Below are 26,148 nucleotides of genomic sequence, written 5' to 3' on the forward strand. Positions count from 1 at the left end.
GGAACCTACGACGTTAAAACAATTTTAAAGGAATAGCTGTAAAATAATATGAATTGGATCTCTTGGCTTCCAGCCTATGCCAGCTACCTCAATAGCTGCTACTCTTTTTTTTTTTTTTTTTTAACCAAATGAAAATATAGTCCTTAAATAGATTCACAAAACCATTTTGCATCACATGTCATTATCTGATATCCAAACATCGTTTATTACTACCCCAACTCAAAATGGACCCTGGATTTTTAAAACTTATTTGTTGCTATTTGCTTAACCAGCATTCTTGTTTCGTGCCTGCTCTATTTATTGAATAAGGTCTCAAGTCATTAGGTAATAGGTGACACAAATAACTTGATAATCAATGTAAACAAGAATCACGTCCACAACGTCCAGAAGTATTAATTCCTTTGATAAGAGTCTCCCTCTTCCTGTAGAATCTATGTCTTATCTTCTTTTAAAGCTTACATGAGATCATTTGACCAAACCCTTGCCCTTCTTAATTTCTGAACCCTGACAGCTAATTTCAGAATATATTTTATTACTTCTTTTGTTTACACAGCACTCGGTATCAGTGCTGATATGGCCTCCCCTGGCTTTTCAGAGATTAAACAGCACATGGAAGAAAAAATGGAGCAATGTAGAAGAGGCCTTCAAAATATCATTTACAAAAAAAAACCAATATTTTTTAGGAAAAGGTGGTTAAATTAATTCACAACACAACACATGACCTTTTTTTGCCATAACAAACCTATACATACGATACAGTTATATATTACTCATTTTAAACTTTTTGTTGCTATGATAATTTTACATCATTATTAACGAAAAAAATATGTTGCAATGAAAAAAATGAAATTCATAACACAGAATTTGGACTCCTGTCATTGTTTCTTATCACACCAGCAACGTAAGACCAGTACTTCCTACTCACTGCAGTGAAGAGTTCAGTTAAACAGTAACTGCACAATAAATCTCTATTTTTGTCTTTTTCAGATAAGTTAAAATGCAATCACAAGCATTGGTCAAAATCAATCCTCTATCCAACAGTATCAGAGTACAATATCTAGAACTTCCTGATTTGAAGCAATTAGTTTCTCTACTTACATAAGAAATGGAAATAACTTCAAAAACATTCTTTTTTCAGAGATGTTTTGTCACGATATTTTTCAAAATAGCAGCAGCTATACAACTGTGAAGCCTAGCTGCAATTCTGCTGATGCTCGGAGAGCATGACTCCAATACGCACAAACCCACCATCCAGCAAGGCAAACTATGTAAACACTCAGGTCACTGCAGTTACTCATCCTTAAAGGTAAGCAAGCACTAACTTTCCTAGATCAAGCATGAACTTCAATACAATGTTCAGTAATTTACGTGGGATCTATTCCCCCCCTTTGTATTAGTTACGAGAACACTAGCGACTGCAGTGAAACTACTTAAAATTAGCAGAACTAAAACCAACAAAGTGCTTTCACGGTTCTGTTTCAGTACTTGAATGTTGTCAATACCCGAGCAAACTACTTGCAGGTACGTCCTCATGAACTGCACCCACCGCAGTGGGCACAAACCTTAGAAATGCACTGAAATTTTGTCTTTTCTACCGGGTTTTGGAGATAGGGCATGATTAACGGTTCTGACATTTCAATTCTATATTGCAAAGTCTTGTCATTTGCACAAACTGTGCGAAACAAAAGCCATTTAAGTTTCCTCAGAGAGCCGTGGCCTCGGCAGAACTTGAGAAAAAGCAACTTTCTAGCTATTACCCTGTCTTTGATGCCCATCGCGCTTTTGTTGTTAGCTGGGAATATGGACAACTAAAGTTCTCCCGCAAAACTCTCAATCTTGAGAGAGCGACAAAAGGCAAGGGTTGACAAACTGACAAAACATGACATCTTAATGAGATTTTTTTGTAAGTGTTGCTGCTGAATAGTCCACACCAGAAACGGGAATCGGGGGCAGGGCTGGAGAAGAACGTGATGCGGTGGAGAACGGCGTTCCTCCTTCGGGTAACGCAGCCTGAGTGATCCTGCAACTAGTTTCCTACTCACAAAACAGATTTGAGTGGCTATGACAAATTGGTGTGATACGTAAAACCAATTTTGGCTGCAGCTCTTTCTGAAACTTTCTTAAATAAAACATCATGTTTTGATTTAAAATACCCACAACTAAATTTGCTAACCTTTCTCCAGATGCTACCTATGACATATGTTTCCTGTAACAGGATATATTACACATACTACCGTAAGAAAAGATACAGTCAATTCCCTTAACCCCTTACCTATTATCACTTAATAGCTGATATTATGAAAGCAAATGGGGCGACATGCAGGAGTGTTTTGCTAGGCACAAGTATCGGGTATTTCACACAATATAAAATCCCCTTTTACCTTAAATTTTGCACTCTAGGTGGGTTTGTCCACAAACAGGTGTTCATAATTAACTGGGGAAAAAGAAAGTATTAATAAATTGGTGACTTAATTTCACCTGGAAAATAACTGGCAGAGTCCTGGAAAAACAGCCCCAATCAATTCCCAAATCCGTAGCCCAGATGTGAGTCGAAACTTTGCGTTTTTATGGCACAAGCAACCCTCTGCCCTCCTGGAATTACACACAGAGCAGCAGGAGCAGAGGATTGAAGAGCGACCCGCTTTAGCAGCACGGACGGGGCTGTGCCTGCCCCTCCGGGGCGGCCGCCCCGCTTCCCCCGCGTTCACCTGCGCGGGGTGGGCGGGGGCGGCCGGGGGTGGGCAGGGGGCGGCCGGCGGTGGGAGGGGGATGCCGGCGGTGGGCAGGGGGCGGCCGGCGGTGGGAGGGGGATGCCGGGGGTGGGAGGGGGATGCCGGCGGTGGGCAGGGGGCGGCCGGCGGTGGGAGGGGGATGCCGGGGGTGGGCAGGGGGCGGCCGGCGGTGGGAGGGGGATGCCGGGGGTGGGCAGGGGGCGGCCGGCGGTGGGAGGGGGATGCCGGCCGCTGCCCGCGGGTGGGAGGCGTCTGCAGCTGGAAAACAGCAGCTCCGGTTTCTGATCAGATTTGGGGGTGGGGAGGGAGGTGTGTGTGGGAAAAGCCAAGCGATGGATCTTCCCTTCTCTTGAGAACACTCTCCCCTTCAGGACTAAGTCTGCACTGGAGGAAAATAACTGCAAGGGAGAACCACAGATCACACCTCCGTGCGGGAACTAACTCCGGAGCAGCCTGTGCCGCCAGCCCCAGGACATTCCCTGCCTCCGACCTGAACTGATTCCTCCTGGAACGGTTCAGTCGCCCCTGCAGTTCACCTTTGCCTGCAGTTAACACGCGTGCGATTTGGGTTTAATGGAGCTGGGTTTATTGTTCCTCTTTGGACTTACAATTACGTCGGCTGCAGGTAACGTGGATTTCTTTCTTTCTTTGCCACTTCAACGCATGCACACAAAGGAAGGCTGAGGTTTTGGGTTTTGGTTTTTGGTTTTTTTTTTTTTTTTTTTTTCTCCTTCCAAAAGGCTGTAAGCAATAGCCCGCTCCTATGCGCAGTAAATAACTAGATGCCAAAGACATCATTTAAAACAAACACACTAGCTAGCGATGCACCCCGAGCCTGCGGGGGCTCCGGGTGCGCCCCGCCACGCTGCAGTGAATCTAAACGTAACGGGGCTTTTCACGGCCCTGAAACTGGCCGGTGGCGGCGGTTCGGGTGCTGGTGCCGCGGGGGCTGCGAGGCGCCGGGGCAGGGGGTGCTCCCGGGGCAGGGGGTGCTCCCCGGGCGGGGGCCCGGGGCGCTGGGGTGTCGCGGGGGGAGCTGAGCCCTGCTCTCGCCTTCCCGCCCTGCAGGGTCCGCGCTGCCCCGGCCTCGGTCCCTGCCGCTGCCGGCCGGCGGCGAACCGCGCTCGGCGGCGCTGGGGCAGAAGGAGCGGGAGGAGAGCGCAGCGGCGGGGCCGCCGGCCGGCGGCAGGGCCAGGGTGGACGGCGGGGCGCTGCGGCGCCGGGCCCGGCGCTGCACTTGCTACACCTACAAGGACAAGGAGTGCGTCTACTACTGCCACCTCGACATCATCTGGATCAACACCCCCGAGTGAGTGCGGGCGGGCGGGACGCGAAATGGCGGGCCGGGCTGCGAAGGGGGAGGCGAGGGGGGCCGCGGGGCGGTGACGGGCAGGGTTTCCCCGCCCGCCCCCGGGGGACCCCCCGAGGGGAAGCCCGGGCGGGGGCGCCGCGGGCCCCGCTGAAGGCGGAGCCGCCCCCCGCCGCGTGAGGGAGGGGGCGAGCGGGGGCCCCCCCAGGTAGCCCCCCCAGGTAGCCCCGGCTCTGCTGGCGGAGCGGAGCGCTGCCGGGGCAGGCGCTGCCGGCGGGGCCCTCCCCGCCCCCGGGGAGCCGAGCGAGCCCGGCGGGGCCTGCAGCTCCCGCGCCGCCTTGACACCTGCCGGGCTTGGCTGGGTGGCCCGGAGGGAGGGACGCGGGGCGGCGACGAGGCAGAGGGAGCCTCGGGCAGCCGCCCGCAGCCCCAGCCTCCGGCGCGGTGCCCCCCGGTAGCGCACAGGCGCAGGGCGGGCACGGCTGTACACGCGTGCCCTCCGCGCGCGGCCCGAGCGACACCGGCACGGGGCAGCACGGGAGTTATTTTCTCGGGGAAATCAGTTTCTAATGAACCACTGCTTGGCAAGGGAAGAAGAGTGCGTGTGTGCAACCGTACTGGTTTTGATAAAACGTCATGTGGAAAAATACTTTGCCATTAAAATAATAATTTTTGAAAACCTCAGTACACCAGAGTTAAGATGTTAGAAAAGAATGTCTTTTGCAGTTATGTTTTACAAGAGGGACAGGCATAAGTTTTTATTTCAACTCATAATAAAAACAATTTTTGAAAACATTTCCCATGAGTTGGAAAGGCTGAGTTTCGCACAAGTCGGTGGGGGTGGAGCAGCTATGACGGAAAGCAGGGTCTGGTACTAACAGTACTTAATGAAAAGAAATCATCCAGGAAGAGTGACACTTTGCCTACATCCTAAAGGTCAGAGGCCCCCTTTTCCTAGACCACTGTATATATCCTGTCTCTCTGAGTAACTATAACAGTCTTAAGGATTTGTAAAGGTTTTCATAGGCTGATAGGTTTCAGTCCTGTAGCAACCACAGCAATCAGTTCATGAAAAAATAATCAGGAGATCGGATGAATCTAAAACCAGATTTCTTTTGATGAACTTCAAGAATTAAAGATCTTGGGACTGTATGACTGTGAACTTCTACACACCCCATCAAGTATTCCACTGACTACAGCTGGGAACATTTGTACTAACTTGGATCTGCCTTTGAATCAATTGCAAAGCTTTTAATCAGATTAAAATAACAAAAGGAATAGAAAAAATAGAAAGCAGCTGTAAAATAGGTTAAGTCAAATGGGGTTTATGGCACTTAATTTGTAAATTCACATGTGTGTCCTGGCTAGAGTTCATGTCTGATGACAAGTCTTTTGAACTTCTACCAACCTCTAAGTGTCATGTATTCACACAAGTCATTCAGTTCTTTGAGTTCCATACCTGCACTAATCCACCCCAGGATTACTTAGAATTATTTTAGCCAAATGTTTATGACTCAGTATATTTAAGTCAGAGCTCACCAGTGCAAATGGGGGAACGACATTCCTTTTCCTCTACGCACTGAATAAATAGAATTCTGATCATTTTAAACACACCCCCTTCTCCTTTTTTTTTTTTAGGATATCCTGAGAATTTTTTCCTACCTGAAACTTTTGTGAAAACATCACCAAAGAAAGAACAAAAAATAGAGAATAGAGATATATAACATTTTCATGATACCTATAGCATTAGCAATGAAGTACGTATAATAATCCAGATATTAAACAGTTGGGGCTATAAGTCTCTGCTTTCTTAACTGAAGTCAGTTGTACATAAAATAACAGCAGATCTCTCAGATATGTAAAGTCTACTCCCACTGTCCAGTGTATAGGTTACCCTGGGACGGTTCAATGTGAGTTCTAGGAGATTCTGATTCTTATCACACATCATTTTTCTGCCATTTGACTAGACATTTCTATGCACCTATAGAATGAATATACACAATTTCAATATTCAATTTGAATATTAAATATTCGCATGGAATGGTACATTCGATGAGCTACTGGGCTCCAAAGACATGAAGCTGTATAACCTAATAACACCGTTGGAACTAGGTTAACTAGGATGCTGTGGGCCCTCTGGGGTTGATAAAGAGTGAGTGGATAATGGTGGAAAGTAGGGGAATTAGTCCAGTAGGAGCTTTCTGAATTTTCTTGATTCTGTAAGCGCTTATTAGAACTGGAGAAAGGAGCTCCTCTCGAAAGTTGGCTGGCTGCGGTGTCTAGAGAGTGGTGCGCTTTGGCTGGAAGAGGCCGGTGTCTGAACTGGGCTGCCTTGCTGTCCTGCTCCTCTAGCTGTTTCTTGAGACTTGCCTGGTCTGAGCCAGCAAGGTGAGCAATGAAAGGAAAAGCTCTGTTTACAGGTGAGGTAGACGTACAAGTGTCCCTCTAAGCTGAAAGAGCGCAGTCTTGATTTTCAAAAATCCTAGGATTCTTCCTAGGAATGCTTCTGTACACGAGGGCAGAGATAGTCACTGAATAAGTATATGTGGAGATATTAGACATTTTGGACCATGTTCAGTGCAGCAGAAGCAGGATTAAGATTTCATGTCACATGTCTGAATGAACGGGCACTAATTCTGGCCCGGTATCCTACCTGGAATGATGTCTCAGTAAGTCAAAAGGTACTTCTGGACGTGAATGAGAGGAATCAGGCCTGCTTGCACAATTTAATATGCCAAGAAGGTTACTTTGAGGGCCACACACCCAATGGGATGCCAGAAAGATGGTGTTAAAGATTGGAGAAGTTTTCCTGACAGCTGTTGATTCTGATCTTTTTCCTGCTTCTTTACTTAACACATATTTTTTTGGTTTTATTTCCTACATCAAACACTACAATTGCTTTTTATTATGTTTTTCTTTCTTATTTCCCCTGACTTATGTCCTTCACTTTATCATTTCTTATTCCCGTCACAAATTCTTTAATATTTTCTGTTTCCAGGTTACTCTCTCCTCTGTACTTCAAAGACAAACTTTACTTCCTCCTCTGGTTTCTTCCCCGTGCTTATCCCAACAGAAAACGCTGTTAGGCATTGTTGTAATAGACTCAAGACAAATTTTGGTCATGGCCTCTCCTCCTTTTCTGGAAAATTGGTTAAAATTTTTATTGAAACTGTTGGAGGCAGAGTGACGATAGAGGGTCTGTTCCTATCCTTGCTGAAAAACCATTTAGATCAGTAGGGTGGCAGTTGTAGAAGAGCACAAAATTGCAGAATATGCAGCCTCTGACTCTCTGCAGCTATTGAAAAACTATCTCTGCACACATGTTTGAGCATTGCTTTATACTTGACCATGAACCACTGCTGTTAGTCCAGACCACTAGGCGCAACAGTGTTATTTTGACATAGTGTTTTATACTGGGAACAGTGAGAGCCTTAAGTAGAAAAGAAGACCTACAGCAAGTCAGGTAAGTCAGAACAGAATAATGCAATTACGTGGTGTAGGCAAAGGTTGCATAACAAAGGTAATTAAAAGCCAGTAAATTGTTATCACTGATAAGATTGATTACTCAGGAATTAGTTTGCAATGTATTTTTTTTGTCAAGTGATTAATTATGGTTATCTTGATATATAGCTACAGACATATTTTTAAGGAGAAAGAATGAATTGTCTCTTAAAACAGTACCCACTGATGTAATACAGCCACAACTTGATGCTTAATTCTATAAGTTAAAGAAGAAAATATAAGCAAGACTTATGCTTAATTCTATAAGTTAAAGAAGAAAATATAAGCAAGACTTCTTTTAGATCTGCACTTCTTCAAAGGGGTCCTATATTTCAATATGAACTGAGCTTGTGCATCTGACAGGAAAACGTGGTTCAATTAATGACGTTAATGTTGCTGTGTGAAGCTTTAGAGATGCTCAGAATGATTAGTAAAAGTTTAGAAGGTGATAACTGTAAGGAAGCGATACTGTCATGAGGACATGGTATCAGATACCCAAGTGGTCTTTAATTCTGAAATAAAAGTATAATGAGAATTTATGGCAATAATCGAGACACTTTCAGAAGAGAATTAGCATAGATCCACAATGGTAAAATTACTTCCTCGCTCAAACTAAGCACCAAAAATAATAATTTCTTGAAGTGTGTAAATCAAAGCAAAAGTTTTTTTTTTTTCTAGATGACGTCTTGTTTTGGTATCCGCTATTATGCTCAAATGAGGAGTAACTGAATGAAATTCTGTGACCATGTTATAAAGGCCAGCTTACACGATGATCTAAGAGTTCTGCTCGGTAATTACATGAATTTCTGAATCAGTAGAATTGGATGGACAAAGCGAAAGGAAGAATTTGATCTGACATCTTTGTGTTTGCGACACGTGTTCCGTTTCCTCAGTGGAAGGACGAGGGCACGCACTGCCTCGCAGTCTGTTGCTTTGCTCTGTGGGATATATTGGTAGAGGATACGGCAAGTGTTTCACAGCGTGTGGTTACACGGTGACGCTGCAAGGATGTGGTGTTTTGTCACTTTTAATAAAGAAGAAATCTGTTCCTGTAACATACGCAAGTCAGATATTCTTAAGCGGCCATCAGAATTTAGCACTAGGTTGACTCCAGATAGTTCCCCTGTGGAAATCTGTTTTCCTGACCTAATCTGACCACCTGTTGGGGTGAGAAAGGCTTTTCATACAACTTCATTTTTTTGGTCTTTCCTGAAAGTCCTGACAAATGGGTCTGTTAGGGGTCCAGGACTTGTCAGAAGCTAAACAGACAACAGCAGCTGATTCCACATACAAGCAGCTCTCTAACAGTTATAAGTTAACGAATCTTTGCTCAATAGTGGTTTAGGTCACCATCAGAAAGTCAACTTTGAATGGAAACATTTTGTACCCTATCATGGCTTCACTCATAGTTTTGCTCATATATAGAGAGAGGAAGTGTTGTCTGGGGATGTTGTTACAAAAGAGAAAACAAGACTTGGATACTCTTGCTCTGCTGGCTAACTTTTCCTTCATAACATCTTTTTGTTACCTGCATCTCATTGATGATTGAATTTTGTTGAATGGAAGCCCACATAAAGTAACTTAAAATGCTTTTCATCCTTATGGATAATAAGTGGTATTATAAAGTTACCCCGTTTTTTGCAAATTATCTTCATCATTAGGCAAGTACAGATGATGTCCTGTATATTACTGGCAATAAAAGTACACAGCTAAAGATCTCTTGTTCAGCAAAACAACTATGCATGTGCTTATAATCTTAATAGATCAGACTGAAAATACCTGCTACTCAAAGGCATGATGATAAAGCAGTGGCTGCAAGCCAGGCAGTTCAAATAAGGAAGCCGATCTGTCGGTTAAACATTGCGCACAGGTAACCATCAGAACCAAGTGCCAAAAGTGAAGTGATGAATCTTCTGTTGAGCTGATTTTATTTTTCTGAATGAAGTTTGCCTTGCATTTTGCAGACTTTACTATCCACATGTTCACTGAAATCTATTTGCCTTACATGTGTGGATGCTACCAAGATTAGACTATGTATATGCACTCTGTGTCCTAATGTAGCCTGAATGTTGAAGGAGAAAAAGAAAAATCTTAACAAGCTACTAACAATTGAAATAACTAAAGCTATGGAATCTATGGTCATACTCACTGGTAGAAAAAATGCCAAGTATAAAGCAGATAATCTCCCTTATCTCCATCAATTCCTTTTAACTTTTTCCTTTTTTTTTTTAGTTACAATTTTTTGTGAAAATTTAAATGACAGATCGTAAATCTCTCTAATCCTAAAAACTGGAGGATCTTTGGTGTTAAAAAGCTGCACAAGTCTTCACATCAAATGGAGAGTACTTCAAATAGATTTATCGAACATAGTAACAGGCTTCTGCTGTTATCGTTATCTTTTATCGTGGACAAACTGATTTGATTTTTAGGCCTGTTATTCAAACATAGTTATTCTTCTTGCATATTTTGATTGTGTACTGACTTCACACTTTCAGTGTCTGTCTGAAACATGCACAACTTGCATGGCCTCCACAGTCTAAAAGTAGAATATAAGCTCTATAGGAAGACTAAGAGGATATTTACAGTGCTCACAGTATTGATGCTTTAGCAGCAGTATTCTCAGAAAGACTTGAAATGATTTGGCTCTGCAGACTGAAATCCCATGTCACTGCAGGAGCTGGCCCTGCAGAAGATGAGGTCAGGGATGAGACACACTAGGAGCTACTGCCTGGAAATTTTACTACTGCTGCTCATGTTGGTCTAATTCTAAGAATAAACAGTCTTGAGGGCCGTCAAACCACAGTCACTTTCGTCAGTCTTACATTTTAACACCATGTGTTTATTTTCCCCCAGGTTTTTGTGTTATTTGTTTTTAAACCAGCAGTGGATTTTGAACTATGCGCACTGTGGAGAGTGGCAGAAACATGCAGTAGTGTGTGTTCTTTGTGTACGGTGGCTTCAGAAGCTAGCAATAAGTACTCCGAATTTTAGTTTGAAAAAGCTACCATTTGACACTTAACTTGATTCCTTTCATCTGTATTTTCCAGCTGCTCTGCCTTTCGGGATTTGTGTTTGCATTAGAACCATCCAACTTACTAATACTACTCCCTGCCAGTCAGAGGAAGGAAAAGGAATTACAGGAGTTTGGGCCTCACAGACAGAAAATACTGCACGGGATTTTACTTACTTAAACTAACAATCATATATCTTGCCACAAAACGGGGAGCAGATTAGGATTGGTATGAGGTACTGAAGAATATGAGCAATGTTGTTTTGGGAGAGGTACTTCTGTGAAACGGGCTCAGTTTATGGGGTCAGGTGAGCTCTACTCGGCCTCTCTGGGTATTTGGGCTGTTAATGGAAAAATGCCCCCCCACCCCCCCCACCCCCCCCGCCCCGCATGCTTCATATTGCTTACCTCAAGAAACGTACCCCAGCTTTTCACTCAACAACTCAGATATTTTTCTGGTCATATTTGAAACAGAAAACATGTAACATCCTTTCGACAGCTACAGGAGGAGGATGACTAGTGATAAAAAGCCTTCAGATTCTTTCACAGCGCTTAACTTGGGTACCATGAAGTCCCAGTAGGAGGGAAATCAAAGAACTCACATGGTCAGTGAAACTGGATGATGAAGCAGGTGTGTGCAATCCTTAGCTTATTACCTAAGTAAGCTATAACTCATTAACTATAACTAATTCAGGGTCCTTACAGATTAGTAAGTATTACTTAAAGACTTGGTGGGGGAGGGAAGTGAAGGTTAACCCAAATCTAGCAAGATCGTGGAGGTACATCTTTTTGGATAAGAGTAGCCTATTAGGTATCTAGGAACACTGACCACTGCTAAATTGAGGATGTGGAAAATAAAGGTGTGGCTATACAGGATAAAAGTTTGTTTCCTCTAAAAATAATTACAACTGCAAAAAGCTACTCAGAAGAAGTACAGCTTCTGTGAATGGAGCATGTGGTTAGGATGACAGAAGACCCACAAGTCAGGCACTTCTTTGAAGAAGGTGTTTTCCTACTTAAATGAGGAGGATGAGAAGGAAGGGATAATATGGGAGGTACACCTATTGTGAACTACTCTGTTAAAAAAACATGCCTGTTACAGAAAGAGTTTGAGCCAACGTTCAGAGCAGCCAATGATCTCTTCATCTACAGAGCTACACAATATTACTGCAGTAGCTTTATATGAAAATACACACAAATATCTGTTATTGTCCCCCAAGCATCTTTCATTCTGGAGACATTTTGTTTCACTTGGGGGATGTTAAATTTTGCTTCCTTTCTACGTTCTTTGTTCTCAGTGGTCCTTACAGGGATCTCATACATTTTAAGATGGACTGAAAACACTGGCAACTGCTGGGAGCCTTGCTGGCCTGGATGCATGCCAGAAAATATATTGCTGAATACTGAAATCACAGCATCTAAGATGATTGCTGCAACCCCCTCATCTCTTTGTTTTGGCTGAAACTAAAGTGCCCTGGAGGTATCTACTGTGTTTAAGTGGCTGGGAAAGTACAAAATAATAGCAGCTCATAGGTCAATTATAACATAGCATGAGAAACTCAGCCACATGTTATAAAAAATTAAAATAAACTAATAGGATTTGTCTGCCTGAATTCTGAACATTCGCTATAGTATAAATGAGGGACAGCAGGACTTAGGCAAGTCACGCTACCCAATTAGACTTGAAGGTAGTAGTCATTCAATGGGCAGGTTTTTTCTGTGGGAAATCTTCACTGATATCGCTGGTTCAGAATGGCTGTTTCACTATTACTCAGTATTTCTTGTCTTTTTCAACAAACAAATGCCTCTCTCTGTTAATTTAATGGCAAAAACTTGCTTCAAGAGCTAGCTGACTTTTAAGGGGAGAGCTTTTCTGATTGTGTTTTGTGAACACGAAGTACAGAAATAATCTAGATTATTTCAGTATCTGAGTATCCAATCTGCAGATCTATACTTTTTTGCTTTTAAAATTCTAGGAGAAACACTGGCTGACAAAGATTGCTATGTGTTCCTTCCATTGCAGAAATCAAAAGTATGTTTCAAGTGACAAGAATGCACTGTGCTTTGATTAGCTTTGTGCTGCTCTATATTATATATGGAATTATCTTCAGCTAACAGATCTGTTGCAATGACTGATCATAATTTCATCATACGGAATAATTCCAGGTACTGGAGAGTTTCGTTAGCATCTTTTTTGCATACAGAATAAAGAACAAATAGCTTGTACCGAAGAAGAAACCATTTCCTTAAACTCAGACCTTCTGTAATTTAGAAAGTGCTTTAAAATTGAGCATGCAGACTTTTATGCACCCGCTCCCTGGCTGCAGTAATCATACTGGTAACTGAACTCTACGACAGAGGGTCACTTCCACATCAATCGCAGGTTTGTATGTTGCCACACAGATACCAGTTCAAAGTAGTACCTTGGAAAGGCTGATCCAGAATTGCGTAGGTTTGCTTGTTCTCTACTTCGTAGAGAAGAAAGGCATAAAGGACACACAGTACACCTTAGCTCTTCAGTATGTGGAAACCCATTTCACTGCTTCAGGAGAATTTTGTTCTCCTAAAGGAAGAAATGATGCATACTGAGCTAAAGGTCAGAAATTCAAAGTTTCTTGTGAAATGTAAATGTTAAAAAATTTTTAAAAATCTGTAAATTTTGCATAGAAATTTCCAAAAAGTTTGTAAATGGCTCTTAGCCAGTACTTTGGCCAGGGACCCGGTCATAACCATAAGGGAACTGGTTGTTCAGGATCCCCAGAAGCCTAGCATACGGCTAGCCAACAAACCTCCTTCTGCCTAGCTGAGCTGTTCCTCATCTTCACTGTGGATACACAGACTGCCCTGCGTATACTGAAGTCAGCATGCTTTGACTACACAAAACAGATGCCTCACCTGAAATGGAAAGCGAAGAGGCTACACAAACGCTTGGTGACAATTGCACGTTGACAGTAATTCCCGTTCAGCATGTAGAAATTGCGATTCTACTTACCTCATTTTGAACCTGAGCACTGCAGCACCATAAATAATAATAATAAAAAGCAGCATTTGTTAATCACATGTAACAATCTAAGATTAAGCATGCTGCTAGGCAAATGCTTCTGATACTTGTTCAACTGAATCTCTTAGGCATCTCTCACTTCTGAAGTGCTGAGAACGAGGCATGAACTAACTTGAAATAGTAACATTTTCAGCTGCTGGAATGATAACCATACACACACTAAGATTTGCTTAAATGTTGTAATTTATGAGTTGCATCAGAATAACTGACAGGCAAGAAAACATGGATATTTTTTAGCTCTTTCTGAATACTGTTGGAAAGACTCTGGGTTGCTATTGAAGTTTATGTGTTTTGGATTTGAATTTTTGGATTAGACATCACAAGCAGGCATATTGGGAGATTTATTATATTTTCATCTCTGATTGGCAAATCTGCACATTAGCTTACACACAATTTTTTGCATGGGCGTTCTAGTTAAAATTCTTACACTTGAAAATGTCATTGCTTTGACATGTATTTCTGGACCACTGAGAATGAAGTGGTCTTGAATACATTTTCCAAGCTATGAAGCATACTCATAAGAATTGTAAGTTTTATAGAACATAAGACACTTCTTTAGAAAGATCAGAAGCAGTATCTAAAATATCAGTCCCCTCCTTTGCTTAGGGCTGTGATTCATGGTTCTTATAACCTGTAATTATAGTATATTCTCCACCCCTGCCCGTTTGCTGGAACTTACTGTCCCTTAGGAAAGACAGCAGACTGGTAAGGGGCCCGTTCCTCAATCACTGTAGTTCACATACTGATGGAGTAAGATAAAATTGAAGTTGATGACAATTCTAGTTGGTCCATTAATTTGCAAACTGCAGGAACTAAGGAATAAAACACGTGCCTTTCTTCCTCTCTGGCTATTCAGGCAGAACCTCTGACACAGGGCAAACTGCAGCTCAGTCCCACAGAGACTCTGATTTAGAGAATTAAAGTAAAAAACCCCAGTATTTATTTTGGAAAAGTGGACTTGTTAACAAGGAGCCACTTTAAATAATGAGAATAACATGCTACAGTATTTTATGTCCTTAGCACAATGTGGGATGACACTTGCAAAAGCTGTAAAAAGTTTCTTTATCCCCTGGCAAGCTATCTGCCATGAGATAGGAATTTCGTATTTGGCTAGACCAAGCAAAATTAATCTTCATTTCAGCCTAAATCTGACCAGGGAGTTGAATAACAGAATTTTACCAGACAGTTTTCAGAGAGGGTTTGTCACTCTTAAAAATACAGGAAATTCTTCCTGATCCTGTCTCTAAATACCAGCCATTACTTCATAAAAACCATGAATATATCAAAAAGTATGACCATACAGCAATTAGAAGATACCAGAAGTTACCTACATTAGCCATTTATCATTCATTATTCTAAAGTGGATGGCAGTATACAATTATTAATGCTCTATGGGACTCACCCCTAATCCTGAAGACAACAAAAAAAGTTTTTAAATGTCTGAGAAGGGGGGCCAAAATCAAGTCCTAAAGTCTTTTAAGACTAAGGTGCATGTTCTTGGTCTCTCCCAGTGTCTAGGTATAGCCGTAGAATGAAGTAAGTAGTGAAAATACGCAACGGTTTCCACATACAGGCGGGGCAGATCACCATCTGCTAGAGAAAGACCATCTCATCTTCTCCAACACACAGAAATACTGCTTGTGATTTTCTATCTTTCAGTATGATTTTATGATAAATCTATATATGATAGGTGTGCTCTGGTTCAGGCCGTGAAAGACGAGATGCACTGTTAGAAGCTCATATGAACTTTAAGTGCAGAGGTTTGAATAAATTATTTGCATCAACTGTACCGATGTTACATCAAAAATTATGGCAGAGTTGAGGAAAATAATGTTTCTGAACCTTTTGGCCCACCATGAGTGTGGGAAAATGGAAAATTTGCAGCTTTCCAATTAATAGCCCAATGATGTTTTTATGAAAGCAAATGAATGTAGTACAACTGTGTGAAGTTAGCGGTTCCAGACTGATTATTCAGGCTTTGTTCTGTAATCTAATGTAACCTTACTTCCCCTCCCCTGCCCTTTTTCTTTTTTTTTCCTCCACTCCTCTTTCTCACTTTTGAACATGAGGTTCTTTTCAGATTTTTAGTGTTTGTGGATTTGTGGGTTGCTTAGCCTATCCCCTCAAGTACGCAGGAACTTTTATGGGTCTCCAGAAGTTCCACGTGGTGTCCAGCTGCTATCAATTGAGATTCTTTAACAACTTGTGGGAGAATAATTTATGACATCAGTCTAAATTATCAAACTCTTTTTGGGGATGTTAGCAGGCAGAGATGGCGCGTGCCCTTTTCAGGTAACAGTACTGACTATAACCCATTAAAGAACAAAGCATGCCAGACCGCAGGGAAATAAAGAGAACTACCTCTTAGTATTTCTTGGTGTGCTGTGGTGCATAATATGATCGCTCGTAGAAAAGTACTAGTAGATACATATGAGGAAGATTATCTAGCTGTTTCTCACATTTATAACTCCATGAGTCACGTTCCAAACGTGATGGAGTAAATGAATCCTGCCGACAGTTTTCCTCATTTCTCAATGATAAAATTAATGGCAAATCAGGCTCTGAATCATGAAGGTGACAACACCAATACAATGTTATTTATCTGTTGGAAATGAGCACAGAATTGTCACTTCATACCAGCTATGGCACTGAACATAAATTTTGTGCATTCGTGGGTGGTAACCAGTACAATAAAGGAATAAGCAGTAAAATGAACAATAGCCTGAGGATTTATTTGTATCAGCTGTTAGGTAATAAATTTTTTTTTTATATAGCGAGTGTAGCTGCCAATTAATTCTGCCAGTTAAGCTGATTGTCTGCCACTTTATAACTTCATGAAAGGCTGAGTTGATTGAGCAGAAGTTGTGATCTGTTATAGGGAAAACTTCTTACCTAAGCATAGGGTTTTATTTTTGTGCCGCTATTTATTGCTTTGCATCAATAGATCTATTTTCTAAAACAGAAGAAATATGGAGTATCATTTTAATTGGCTCCTAAAATATACAATATTTGTGATTCTCACAACAGGAGGACTGTGCCGTATGGGCTGTCTAACTACCGAGGCAGTTTTAGAGGCAAAAGGTCTACAGGCCAGATTCAAAGTACTTTGCTATCTTCATTTCGGTGTTCTTGTTTGGACGCTCAGGACAAACAGTGCATGCAGTTTTGCAGAAGAATGCAAAACAGAAGACGGTGAGTATCTTTTCTTAATCTGGCAAACTGTCTACACGATTTGACTATTTCATGGAGATAAATTAATCAAGTTGCATGTATCAAATGCAACCAATTAATAAATACATTGATTTTAAAGAAAATTTTATCTCCAGTTGCAGTGGGTTAATCCTGGCCAGCAGCCAAGCGCTTACACAGCTGCTTGTTCACTCCCCCCTTCAGTGGGACGGGGGAGTGAATAGGAAGAACAAAAGTGAGAGCACTCACAAGTCACAATCGAGAGCGTTTAATAGGCGAAGGAAAGAGGCCAGACCCAGTACAGTACTGCTCTGAATTTTCTTTTTGCTCTTTCTGTTTATGAGGTGGTATTTTTTATACAGCAGATCTCCTGTCCAGTTAGGGGCATGCTTAATATTGCACTACTTTAGAATGTTCTAAGTTTTATCTAGTCTACTGAAGAGTATGACACTGTCATTTTATGAATGTCTCTGTAAGGGTAATTGATGAGAACACAGTGACAAACTAAGAAAATCTCTCCCCCAGAAATCACGGATCAATGAAAAAGACAGAGGAGAAAGACCAACGCAGGGAAGAGGAACACGCCTTCAGTCAGCAGCACAGAGAGTTCGGAGGATTCTGAAGTGTCAGGTACGCTACAGATGTTTAATGTTGAAAGGAAATACGAATTTTCCATAAATTTTCTTTGTATTTGCAGAACTCTAAATTCTTTCAACTGAATATTATCACTTCTTGCTAAATAAGGGCAGAATTTGGCCCATGAGTTGTTTGTTGTTTTTTTTCTTAAATTTATTTTTTAAAATAACCTTTAATATACACAGAACTATTATAACCTTCCTCATGCTGATATAGCTCCTTCAAAAGTTGGATTCTTTGGCTATAAGCCAATACATATTTTGGCAACAGTCCCCCCTTTTTTCTTTTTAGGGCAAGGGCTGTTCCTGTCTATCATCTTCTCGCTCATTTAGCACTGCAACAACTTAAGCTACATCTCCCAGTGCAGTGCTTCAGTAAAACTTAAACTGTCAAGGTAAAGAAACCGAACAAACTTTGTGGAAAAAGTATTTGGAGGGAAAAACAAATCTACTTTAGATGTCAGATATAAAGATGTTACTGTGAGCTAGTAGCCAGTTTCAAATGTCCCAGTTCCAAATCTACCCTTAATTGCTACATACGAAATGCAAAATGATGTCAGGATAAGCAAGTACTTGTAGTTCTGGGTAAAAGGAAGCAGCCATTAGAATTACAAAAGTTCAAAAAAAAAAGTCACACTATTCCCCAAATTTTTTTGCTATGAAGGGAAGCACTTGGAAGTCCCCAAGCTGTGATTGCTATCATTACTTGGTCAGAGCGAATTAGACAACTGGGTAGCATTCACTCTGTGTACACATCATCAAGAAGATGAACCATAGTTCTATCAAGTAGTAGGGAGTTAGTTCTGCATAATTAAGCAGTTTGGTTTGTGTTTTGTTTTTGTTTTTTTTTTTTAAAGCTTTAATGTTTATTTGCTGAAGCTCAGAAGCAAGAACTTAAACTACAACTCTCCCTTGATGCTTCAGTCTGATGGCAGTGGAGAATTCAGCAGTATGAACCCTTCCATTTCAACAATGCCACTTCGGGGGCATGTGAACCCGTATGAAGAAGCTTTCTCCCATGCTCCCCTCCTGAGAGTCTCAGAAAAAGGATAATCTTTATCGTGTAACCTGGCAGGGAATGTATCGCTATTGAAGAAAAATTCAAAGGCAGATCCAAACTTCAGCAACACAAAGTTTCAGGAAACATTTTTCTATGTGATTTGAAAAAGTACAATAGAAACATACTGTTCCACTTACTGCTCGCTGTATGTCTGAAGAATCCATCCACAGCTTCATGCAGGCAACTGTCATTGGAGAATGTGATGAGTTAGAGAGAGATTGCCTATACATGAGTTCTCATTAAGAATAAACAGATACAAAATATTTCTCTTGTTAATGTATGCAAGCCTGAATCATCATATTGTAACTTTGTGGCAGATGTTTAAATGACAGTATCTATGCAGAATAAATATGAATGGCTAATATAAATATTATTATAAACTATAGCAAGTTAAGAGTATACATTGAGTATTCAATAGGTTACCTAATTTAGGCACAAATTATTCCTGCACTTCAAAGTTCCATTCAAAAACATTTACAGTGATTATTTAAGGATGCACTGTAGTTGATGAACAGAACTCCAATTATTCATCCCAAAGAATTTCCTAAAGATGAAAGGGTAGGACTGTGGAACTTCAAATGAAACTTCATACAATCAGAATAAGTTACTGTACTAGACCGTTTGTGATTTAAGCGCCTACATATGTTATCATCCACAGTACATACATTCATCTTTGCTAGTACTATAAATCACATTCTTATCTCTTCATTGAGCCATCATCACTGAATAACTTGGAAACTTGGCAATAAGGATTATATCCAACCCTGGGCATTTTTCAGTATAAATGATTTCTTCAGAAATTATGGACTTTTTTTTGAAAGCAGGATGCAAGAGTAAACTGGGAAAATAACAGTAACTTTTGCAAATCCTGTTCTATATTATTTTAAAAAGAGAGGAAATCCCTTACTTGTGACATTACAGATATTTTTTTGGTTTGATTGACCTTCACGCAGACTTTCCCCAGGGCACATAGGTTAAACTGTAACCTGATTACATTAAATTATATTTTATCAGAAGAAAGATGGATACCAAAAGAAAAATTAAAAGAAATTAACAGTAAAAATGGTTATATAGGCTTAAAACGGTGGTAATAGATTTTGTTTGAAACAAGAAAGGGAGGTTTTTTGCCAAAATATATATGATATATTTTATATATATGTGGATATATTTCATAAATAAATTATTATGGTTATAAAATTAAATATATCTTTCAGTTATTGCATTTGTATTAGTTTCTTACTTGTTGTACAAATGATTTTGTACATTTATAGAAAATAGATTATTTATTGTATAAAACCACTTCACATACTGTTTTCCCATAATTTTTTAAAGACACTGTATAGTTTTGTTTTGTTTTTTTTTTTTTTTTTTTTTTAAATAATCGAGCTTTGTTATGAAGAATGCTTAATACTCATTTATAAGCACCAACTGGAATTTCCCCCCTCCCTGCCCCGAACGCATACACCCAGGTCATACAAAAACCTGCCTTCTTCAAGAGATTGATAGTTCTCCTAACAGTTTGAGGATTGAGTATGAAAATGTAATAAAACATTCTTTGATAATAATTACACATAAAAATTTACACATAAAAATTACACATTTCAATGTTGTGTCCCTTTTGCTATAAATGTGACCCTCATCTGGCCTAATTTGTATCCTGGGACAAACGAGGAGGCAATGGTCATTTGGACTGCGAGTTCTTTTTGCGAACAACGTTCACTGACTTCAGCTTCAGTCATTATATTTTGTTTTTCCTGGAATTGCGGCCACATCCCAGTGCTGACAAAGGCGTCAATACCTCCTCGACTGATACAATTCAGCTTTTAGATGAACTGCTCGCTCTATGTTTGGATTTCTACTGTCTTCCCCCACATTAATTCAATTTAAATGTTGCATTTGAAGATGGATTCACACCTTCCCCAGTCCCACATGCTTTCACTCTGTTTTAAATGTTCAGGGGGAAAAAAAAAATAAAAATTGGCTTCTTTCTTTGGCATGCGGGTAGATTTAGCCATTGAGTAGTGGGCTACGGGTTGTTATTGTTGTGCTTTTTCCTCAAGAAAGAAAAATCCAACTTCTTTCTATGTGAATCCCACTTTCAAGTAGTTTTTGTTTTGGGACTCTGCACAGTAGCTGATAACATCGTGCCAATGTTAATGTAAAAATCAGTCCGTCATGAATACAGCAAAAGAAAGAAAATGAGAAATAACTGTTATATCAAACTCAGAAGATGGAAAATCTAAAGTTTACTGTAGATATCTCCAAATAAATGTATAAACCACAGCATATACCTGAAAATTGTATGTGCTGGGTTCTGGAGTTGAACTACCATTACTCTGTCTGGGAACAGTTAGCAGCCATGAGATTGTTTTTACCTAATTTCATATGTTTATAGAAAACATCACCATTAATATTCCTCAGCTCTGAGGGACTCAGTTTATGTATTTTTAATTTGTAACTAGAAGATGTTAAGCTAATTTAAAATACTTTTCTTTAAAAATTATACACAAAATTAATTTCATAAACAAGTAATGAATGTTTTTAAGAAACAACTCTTAAAATGTGATAAATCATAAAATGATTATTTGCAGAAGTTAGAAATATATGTTCTTTCAACATGTAACATCAGCGTAGTTACATGTTAGCAGAATTGTTCTTGGTCTGGGATGTTATTTTGAGGACACTCATGTTTACTTTTGTAACCACAAATTAGTTCTGATTCTTACTCTATTCCATGTAAAACCATTTATACGTATAGAATCATGGAATGCTTTGGGATGGAAGGGACCTTTAAAGGCCATCTAGTCCATCCCCCCTGCAATTGACAGGGCCGTCTACAACCAGATCAGGTTGCTCAGAGCCCCGTCCAGCCTGGCCTTGGATGTTTCCAAGGATGGGGCATCTCCCACCTCTCTGGGCAGCCTGTGCCAGTGCTTCACCACCCTCATTGTAAAAAATTTCTTCCTTATACTGAGTCTGAATCTACCCTCTTTTAGTTTAAAACCATTACCCCTTGTCTTAGCGCTACTGGCCCTGCTAAAAAGTCTGTCACCATCTTTCTTATAAGCCCCTTTTAAGTACTGAGAGGCTGCAATAAGGTCTCCCCAGAGCCTTCTCTTCTCCAGGCTGAACAACCCCAGCTCTTTCAGCCTTTCTTCATAAGAGAGGTGCTCCATCCCTCTGGTCATTTTTGTGGCCCTCCTCTGGACCCTCTCCAACAGGTCCATGTCCTTCTTGTACTGAGGATCCCAGAGCTGGATGCAGGGCTCCAGGTGGGGTCTCACCAGAGCAGAGTAGAGGGGCAGAATCGCCTCCCTTGACCTGCTGGCCATGCTTCTTTTGATGCAGCCCAAGATACAGTTGGCCTTCTGGGCTGCGAGAGCATGTTGCTGGCTCGTGTCCAGCTTTTCGTCTATGAGTACCCCCAAGTCCTTCTCGGCAGGGCTGCACACAATCCCTTCATCCCCCAGCCTGTACTGATATCGGGGATTGCCCCGACCCAAGTGCAGGACGCTGCGCTTGTCCTTGTTGAACCTCATGAGGTTCACACAGGCCTACCTCTCCAGCCTGTTCAGGTGCCTTTGGATGGCATCCCATCCCTCAGGTGTGTCAACCGCACCCCTCAGCTTGGTGTCATCTGCAAACTTGCTGAGGGTGCACTCGATCGCGCTGTCCATATCATTGATGAAGATACTGAACAGCACTGGCCCCAGAACAAACCCCTGAGGGATACCACTCGTTACTGTTCTCCATCTGGACATTGAGCCATTGACCACTACCCTCTGGATGTGACCATCCAGCCAATTCCTTATCCACTGAACAGTCCAGCCATCAAATCCATATCCTTCCAATTTAGAAGGCTCTAATCCTGCTCTAATTCTGTCAGAGTTGCATAGCTCTCATTCTAGTTCCCGTTTATAAAAGTTCAGTTTTCAGTTGTTAATAGCAATAAGAACAATAAATGATCAAAAGTCTAGAAAACAATATAGAAGGGAGGTTTGGAAGAATTTCAGTTTTTTAGCCTACAAAGGAGAAAGAAGAGAGGAGATGCGAAATGCAGTTGTCACATGCAAAGGGCTGTGACAGAGAGGAACGCAATATTTTGGTCCCCGTGTTCCCAGAAGGACGTACAAGAAGTAGGGAGCTTACATTACAGTGAAGCCATTCAGGTAAACATGTCAGAAAGAATGGTTAAGTGCCATGAAGACAATGGTCTCCATCACCACCTCCACCTCTTACTCCTTGGCTGTGCCTTGTGGAAGGCATAGGCTTTGATGTCAGCGTCTAAGAGGGCCATCAAAGCTGTGAGCGTGAAAGGGGATACCTGTGTCTTCCTACAGTTAGGTGACTATGCCCTGAGCGGAGCTCACGTCTCGTTTCCTGTACGTTAGAATAAATGGCTCCTTGCGTGCTGTGCTAGCTTTTGGGGATACCATTCTTTTGCTCCTAATTCTTCCCATATATTATAAAATGCTTGTAAAACCTGGGAGTCAAGTTTTTCTGTAGATCCTTCTCCTGTTATCTCAATATAGGGATGACAAAATAAGGCACATAGGAGGAAAAGAAACTGATTTTTAGTTGACCTCACCAGGAAAGATGTTTCATTTTTATAAAGAAATCTACACAAATTAAAACAGACACTTGATTTATTCCTTGAATTATCCTCACCCTTACTAAGGGTTTTTTGTAACACGCTGAAGTCTACCAGGTACGTGAGTGGGAGAAGGTGCCAGATTTTTAGGGTTATTTTGTCATACAGGCAGAAGTACTTCTCTCTTGGGTAAATTATGATGACAAATAGTTCTCATCTGCTTTAAAATGATGTTTACTGTATCCACCAACTATTTATTAAATACAGCAGAACGGAATTGTTTTTTCTGCATAATAAAACATGAAACTGCTGGCATGATTGTCACCAGAGACTGAACGAAATGCTTTTGATGGTTTTAAAATCCCCAAGTTTGACATCTAAGCCTTTCTCTCTCAAAACACAGGTAAGCCAAAAGAGCTTCTAAGACTTCATCTTGCTACAAGAAAAGAATACAAGCATTGCACGCACTATGACAGTCTCTTTATAATGACCAAAAGAAACGGTGGCCACAGTTCTGGGCTGCATTCTTACCAGATCCACCCTAAATACTTTTAGATACCTAGCACTCAAGCCTGAAAGATGTTCCCATTGGCAGCATCTAGCATCTTTCACACATACTCAAAATGTTGCTTTTAGGAGTTGATTTTCAGAACAGCTAGGCAAAAATAACTCTGATATGAAAGATTGCTGAGGACAACCATGACAATTTGGTTCAAAGTGATTTAAGACAACAAAATTTCATGTCTTGATAAAAGTAAAATGCAGGGTAACGTAAGTCAGACTGAATAATGTAGCTAAAAGTTATTGTTAGAAAAGGAACAAATTCTAGCCATATAAACATTAAATCTTTAAATCCACAGCTTGAAATCTATTGGAATAGTAAGCAAAACTGTAAACAGACAAGATTGGAAACAATGTCTGTTTTCACTACTAGAGTTTCACAATGGAAAAGATACGCTTACAACCTGATCTGGACAGCTTTACACTACAAAGAAACGTCAGGATTGAGAGACTAAAATACATTAAGCAAGCTAAACAAAGCATACTGAACCTCCTGTTTACCTTGCAGTAGTATCTTGCCAAACTTTGTTTAAAAGCACATTTTAAAAAGTATTTTGACTTCCAAGATTTTCAGAAGTGCTCTGGGAGACAGGCGCGCCTTGATTTGCACTCCAAAGGTATCTCTGTAGCCCAGTGACCCATGCTAACAGTAGCACAACTGAGCTTCAACAGAGGTTTGGGATGAGGTTCAAGTCTCAGCTCCTGTTCTGCTGTGGGAAACACCTCACTGAATCCTTGGGCTCTTGCTGGATTTTAGCCTGGAGTCACACTAGTATCCACACTGAACACCCCTCCCCATATCTAGGCCTTCTAGTTTAGTTCTCTCATTTTATTTCAATAGGATCCTTATCCATTTTATAACAGACCAAGTTGCTAGTCATTTCCTGTATGCACCACTTTTAGAAATCGGGTAGATATGCAAGCCCATCTAAAAACTCCTTCTGCACCTCTGTGTTTCTTTAGGCATCTAAACATCTTTACCATATGCTATCATTCGGTCATCAGTAAATGGACACTTCGACTCAAACCTCCTGCAGATGGCTCTGTCAACGGAAATGGAATTGTACTGACTTGCAAGAGCTGGAGTTCTAGCCCTTTAACAATAAGTTGATCACAAGTCTTTGACATTCAAACTCCATTTTTCCTATGAATATTTTGGAATCCTATACGGACGAGATCATTTGGCCCCTAAACGGCCAGTATGTTAAACAATGAAATAACCTTAGAGAAGCTGAGTTTCCTTTTTACTGGTTATAATGGATATTCCATTAGACAACAAATCACATTTATTAACTAATCATTTCTGTTAAAGCTGTTTCTCAGAGCGTGGACCAGCTCTCCCTTAAGCTACTGAGTGTTTATGCATTCCATGAATGGTAATTTTGCTGTACTTATCCAGGAACTATTTGATCTATTGCAATTAGATAATCTTCATTTTTATTTTCATAGTTCATTTTGATTTAGCTCTCTTATTTTTATAATTACTCCCCTCACCTCCCCAAAGAATTGACTAAACAATTTGGAAATGCTTCAGGGTCTCTCTCTGTTTCTCTCCGGTGTTCCAGGCCTGGTAATCTGTATTTTGCTCAAGAGGTGAGCTGCCTTCGCTTACCGGTGCGGGCCCTTAGCTATGCAAATACTTTCGATTTAGATATGAAAAGGGTTGGAGGCTTCTGTCATTAAAAAATAAATGTGCAAACTGTTGTAGCAATGTAAAATACATATTGAATGGCTAGTGGATTAGATGAACTACATAACCAGAGCAAGGCAGATGTAAAAATCAAAGCCCAGAGGCTCTTTTAGAAGATTCCTGGAACTATGCACGTATTTATGCAATTCTGATACTGTTAAGATGCATTTCCCAAAACAGATGTTTTTTAAACCTGTACTTTGTTTCCCTATATCTATCACAGAAGAGAATTTCATTAATTTCACAGTGAAGCCAGTTTACAGCTTCTTCTGTTGTCAATTTGATAGTCATGGGTCAGCTAAGGGTCATGTTTTCAGTGTTTTTAAGACACTACAATTAAGAACCAGATTGAACCTAAGCATTTGAATTCTTAAATGTAAAACCTTCCTTTATACAAATCTGATCATGAATTAAAACATTCAAAACACCTGTGCCAGATCCTGAGGTTTGTCTTTGATTAACATTCTTTCTTTACGTGGAGTTCCAAAGAGACTGGATAATTTAACTCTGTTTTTGGAGGAGCACACAAGAAAAAAGAAAGTTTAAGGAGAGGAAATCCTGCATTAGAGTTCAGTAACCCCTGAATCATAATTCTGATTCTGCTACTATCTCATTATGGGATCTTGGGTAAATTACTTAGGCTCTTATTGCATACACTAACACAAGAGCAAGACCAAAGGCAAGGTCCATGTTAAGATCCCTACGGGCCCGGCCCTAAGCCGCGTTTCTCTCCAAATAACAATTTTACTTATAAGTGCTCTGGTCGTGTTAGAGAACATGTGAAGGATCAGTGTCTTTTGATGGAACTG

The 26,148-nt window shown here is 40.8% G+C and overlaps 1 protein-coding gene across 2 annotated transcripts; it reads left to right on the forward strand.

Moving 5' to 3' along the window:
- Positions 1-2,627: 2,627 nt before the first annotated feature.
- On the forward strand, positions 2,628-20,705 carry EDN3 (endothelin 3). 2 transcript variants are annotated; one of them, XM_087749868.1, is made up of 6 exons: positions 2,628-2,717; positions 3,104-3,357; positions 3,801-4,041; positions 16,641-16,805; positions 17,328-17,432; positions 18,295-20,704. In XM_087749868.1, exons 2-5 carry the CDS (start codon positions 3,306-3,308, stop codon positions 17,422-17,424), a joined length of 555 nt encoding a protein of 184 aa, XP_087605994.1. In that variant the 5' UTR covers positions 2,628-2,717; positions 3,104-3,305; the 3' UTR covers positions 17,425-17,432; positions 18,295-20,704. The 2 variants fall into 2 exon arrangements, with proteins under 2 accessions (XP_087605994.1, XP_087605995.1); XM_087749869.1 differs by lacking the exon at positions 2,628-2,717 and having other exon boundaries at positions 3,018-3,357; positions 18,317-20,705.
- Positions 20,706-26,148: the final 5,443 nt, after the last annotated feature.

The sequence above is a fragment of the Nipponia nippon genome, unplaced genomic scaffold, assembly GCF_047370975.1.
Source record: "Nipponia nippon isolate SJK-2023a ecotype South Korea unplaced genomic scaffold, ASM4737097v1 scaffold_13, whole genome shotgun sequence".
Lineage (NCBI taxonomy): Eukaryota > Metazoa > Chordata > Aves > Pelecaniformes > Threskiornithidae > Nipponia > Nipponia nippon.

Bases quoted from the DNA above. Each gene is read 5' to 3' on its own strand.
- EDN3 (XM_087749868.1), top strand. From the start codon at position 3,306: ATGGAGCTGGGTTTATTGTTCCTCTTTGGACTTACAATTACGTCGGCT. The intron at 4,042-16,640 runs GTGAGTGCGGGC...TTCTCACAACAG, and splicing joins ATCTGGATCAACACCCCCGA to GAGGACTGTGCCGTATGGGC. The intron at 16,806-17,327 runs GTGAGTATCTTT...TCTCTCCCCCAG, and splicing joins AGAATGCAAAACAGAAGACG to AAATCACGGATCAATGAAAA.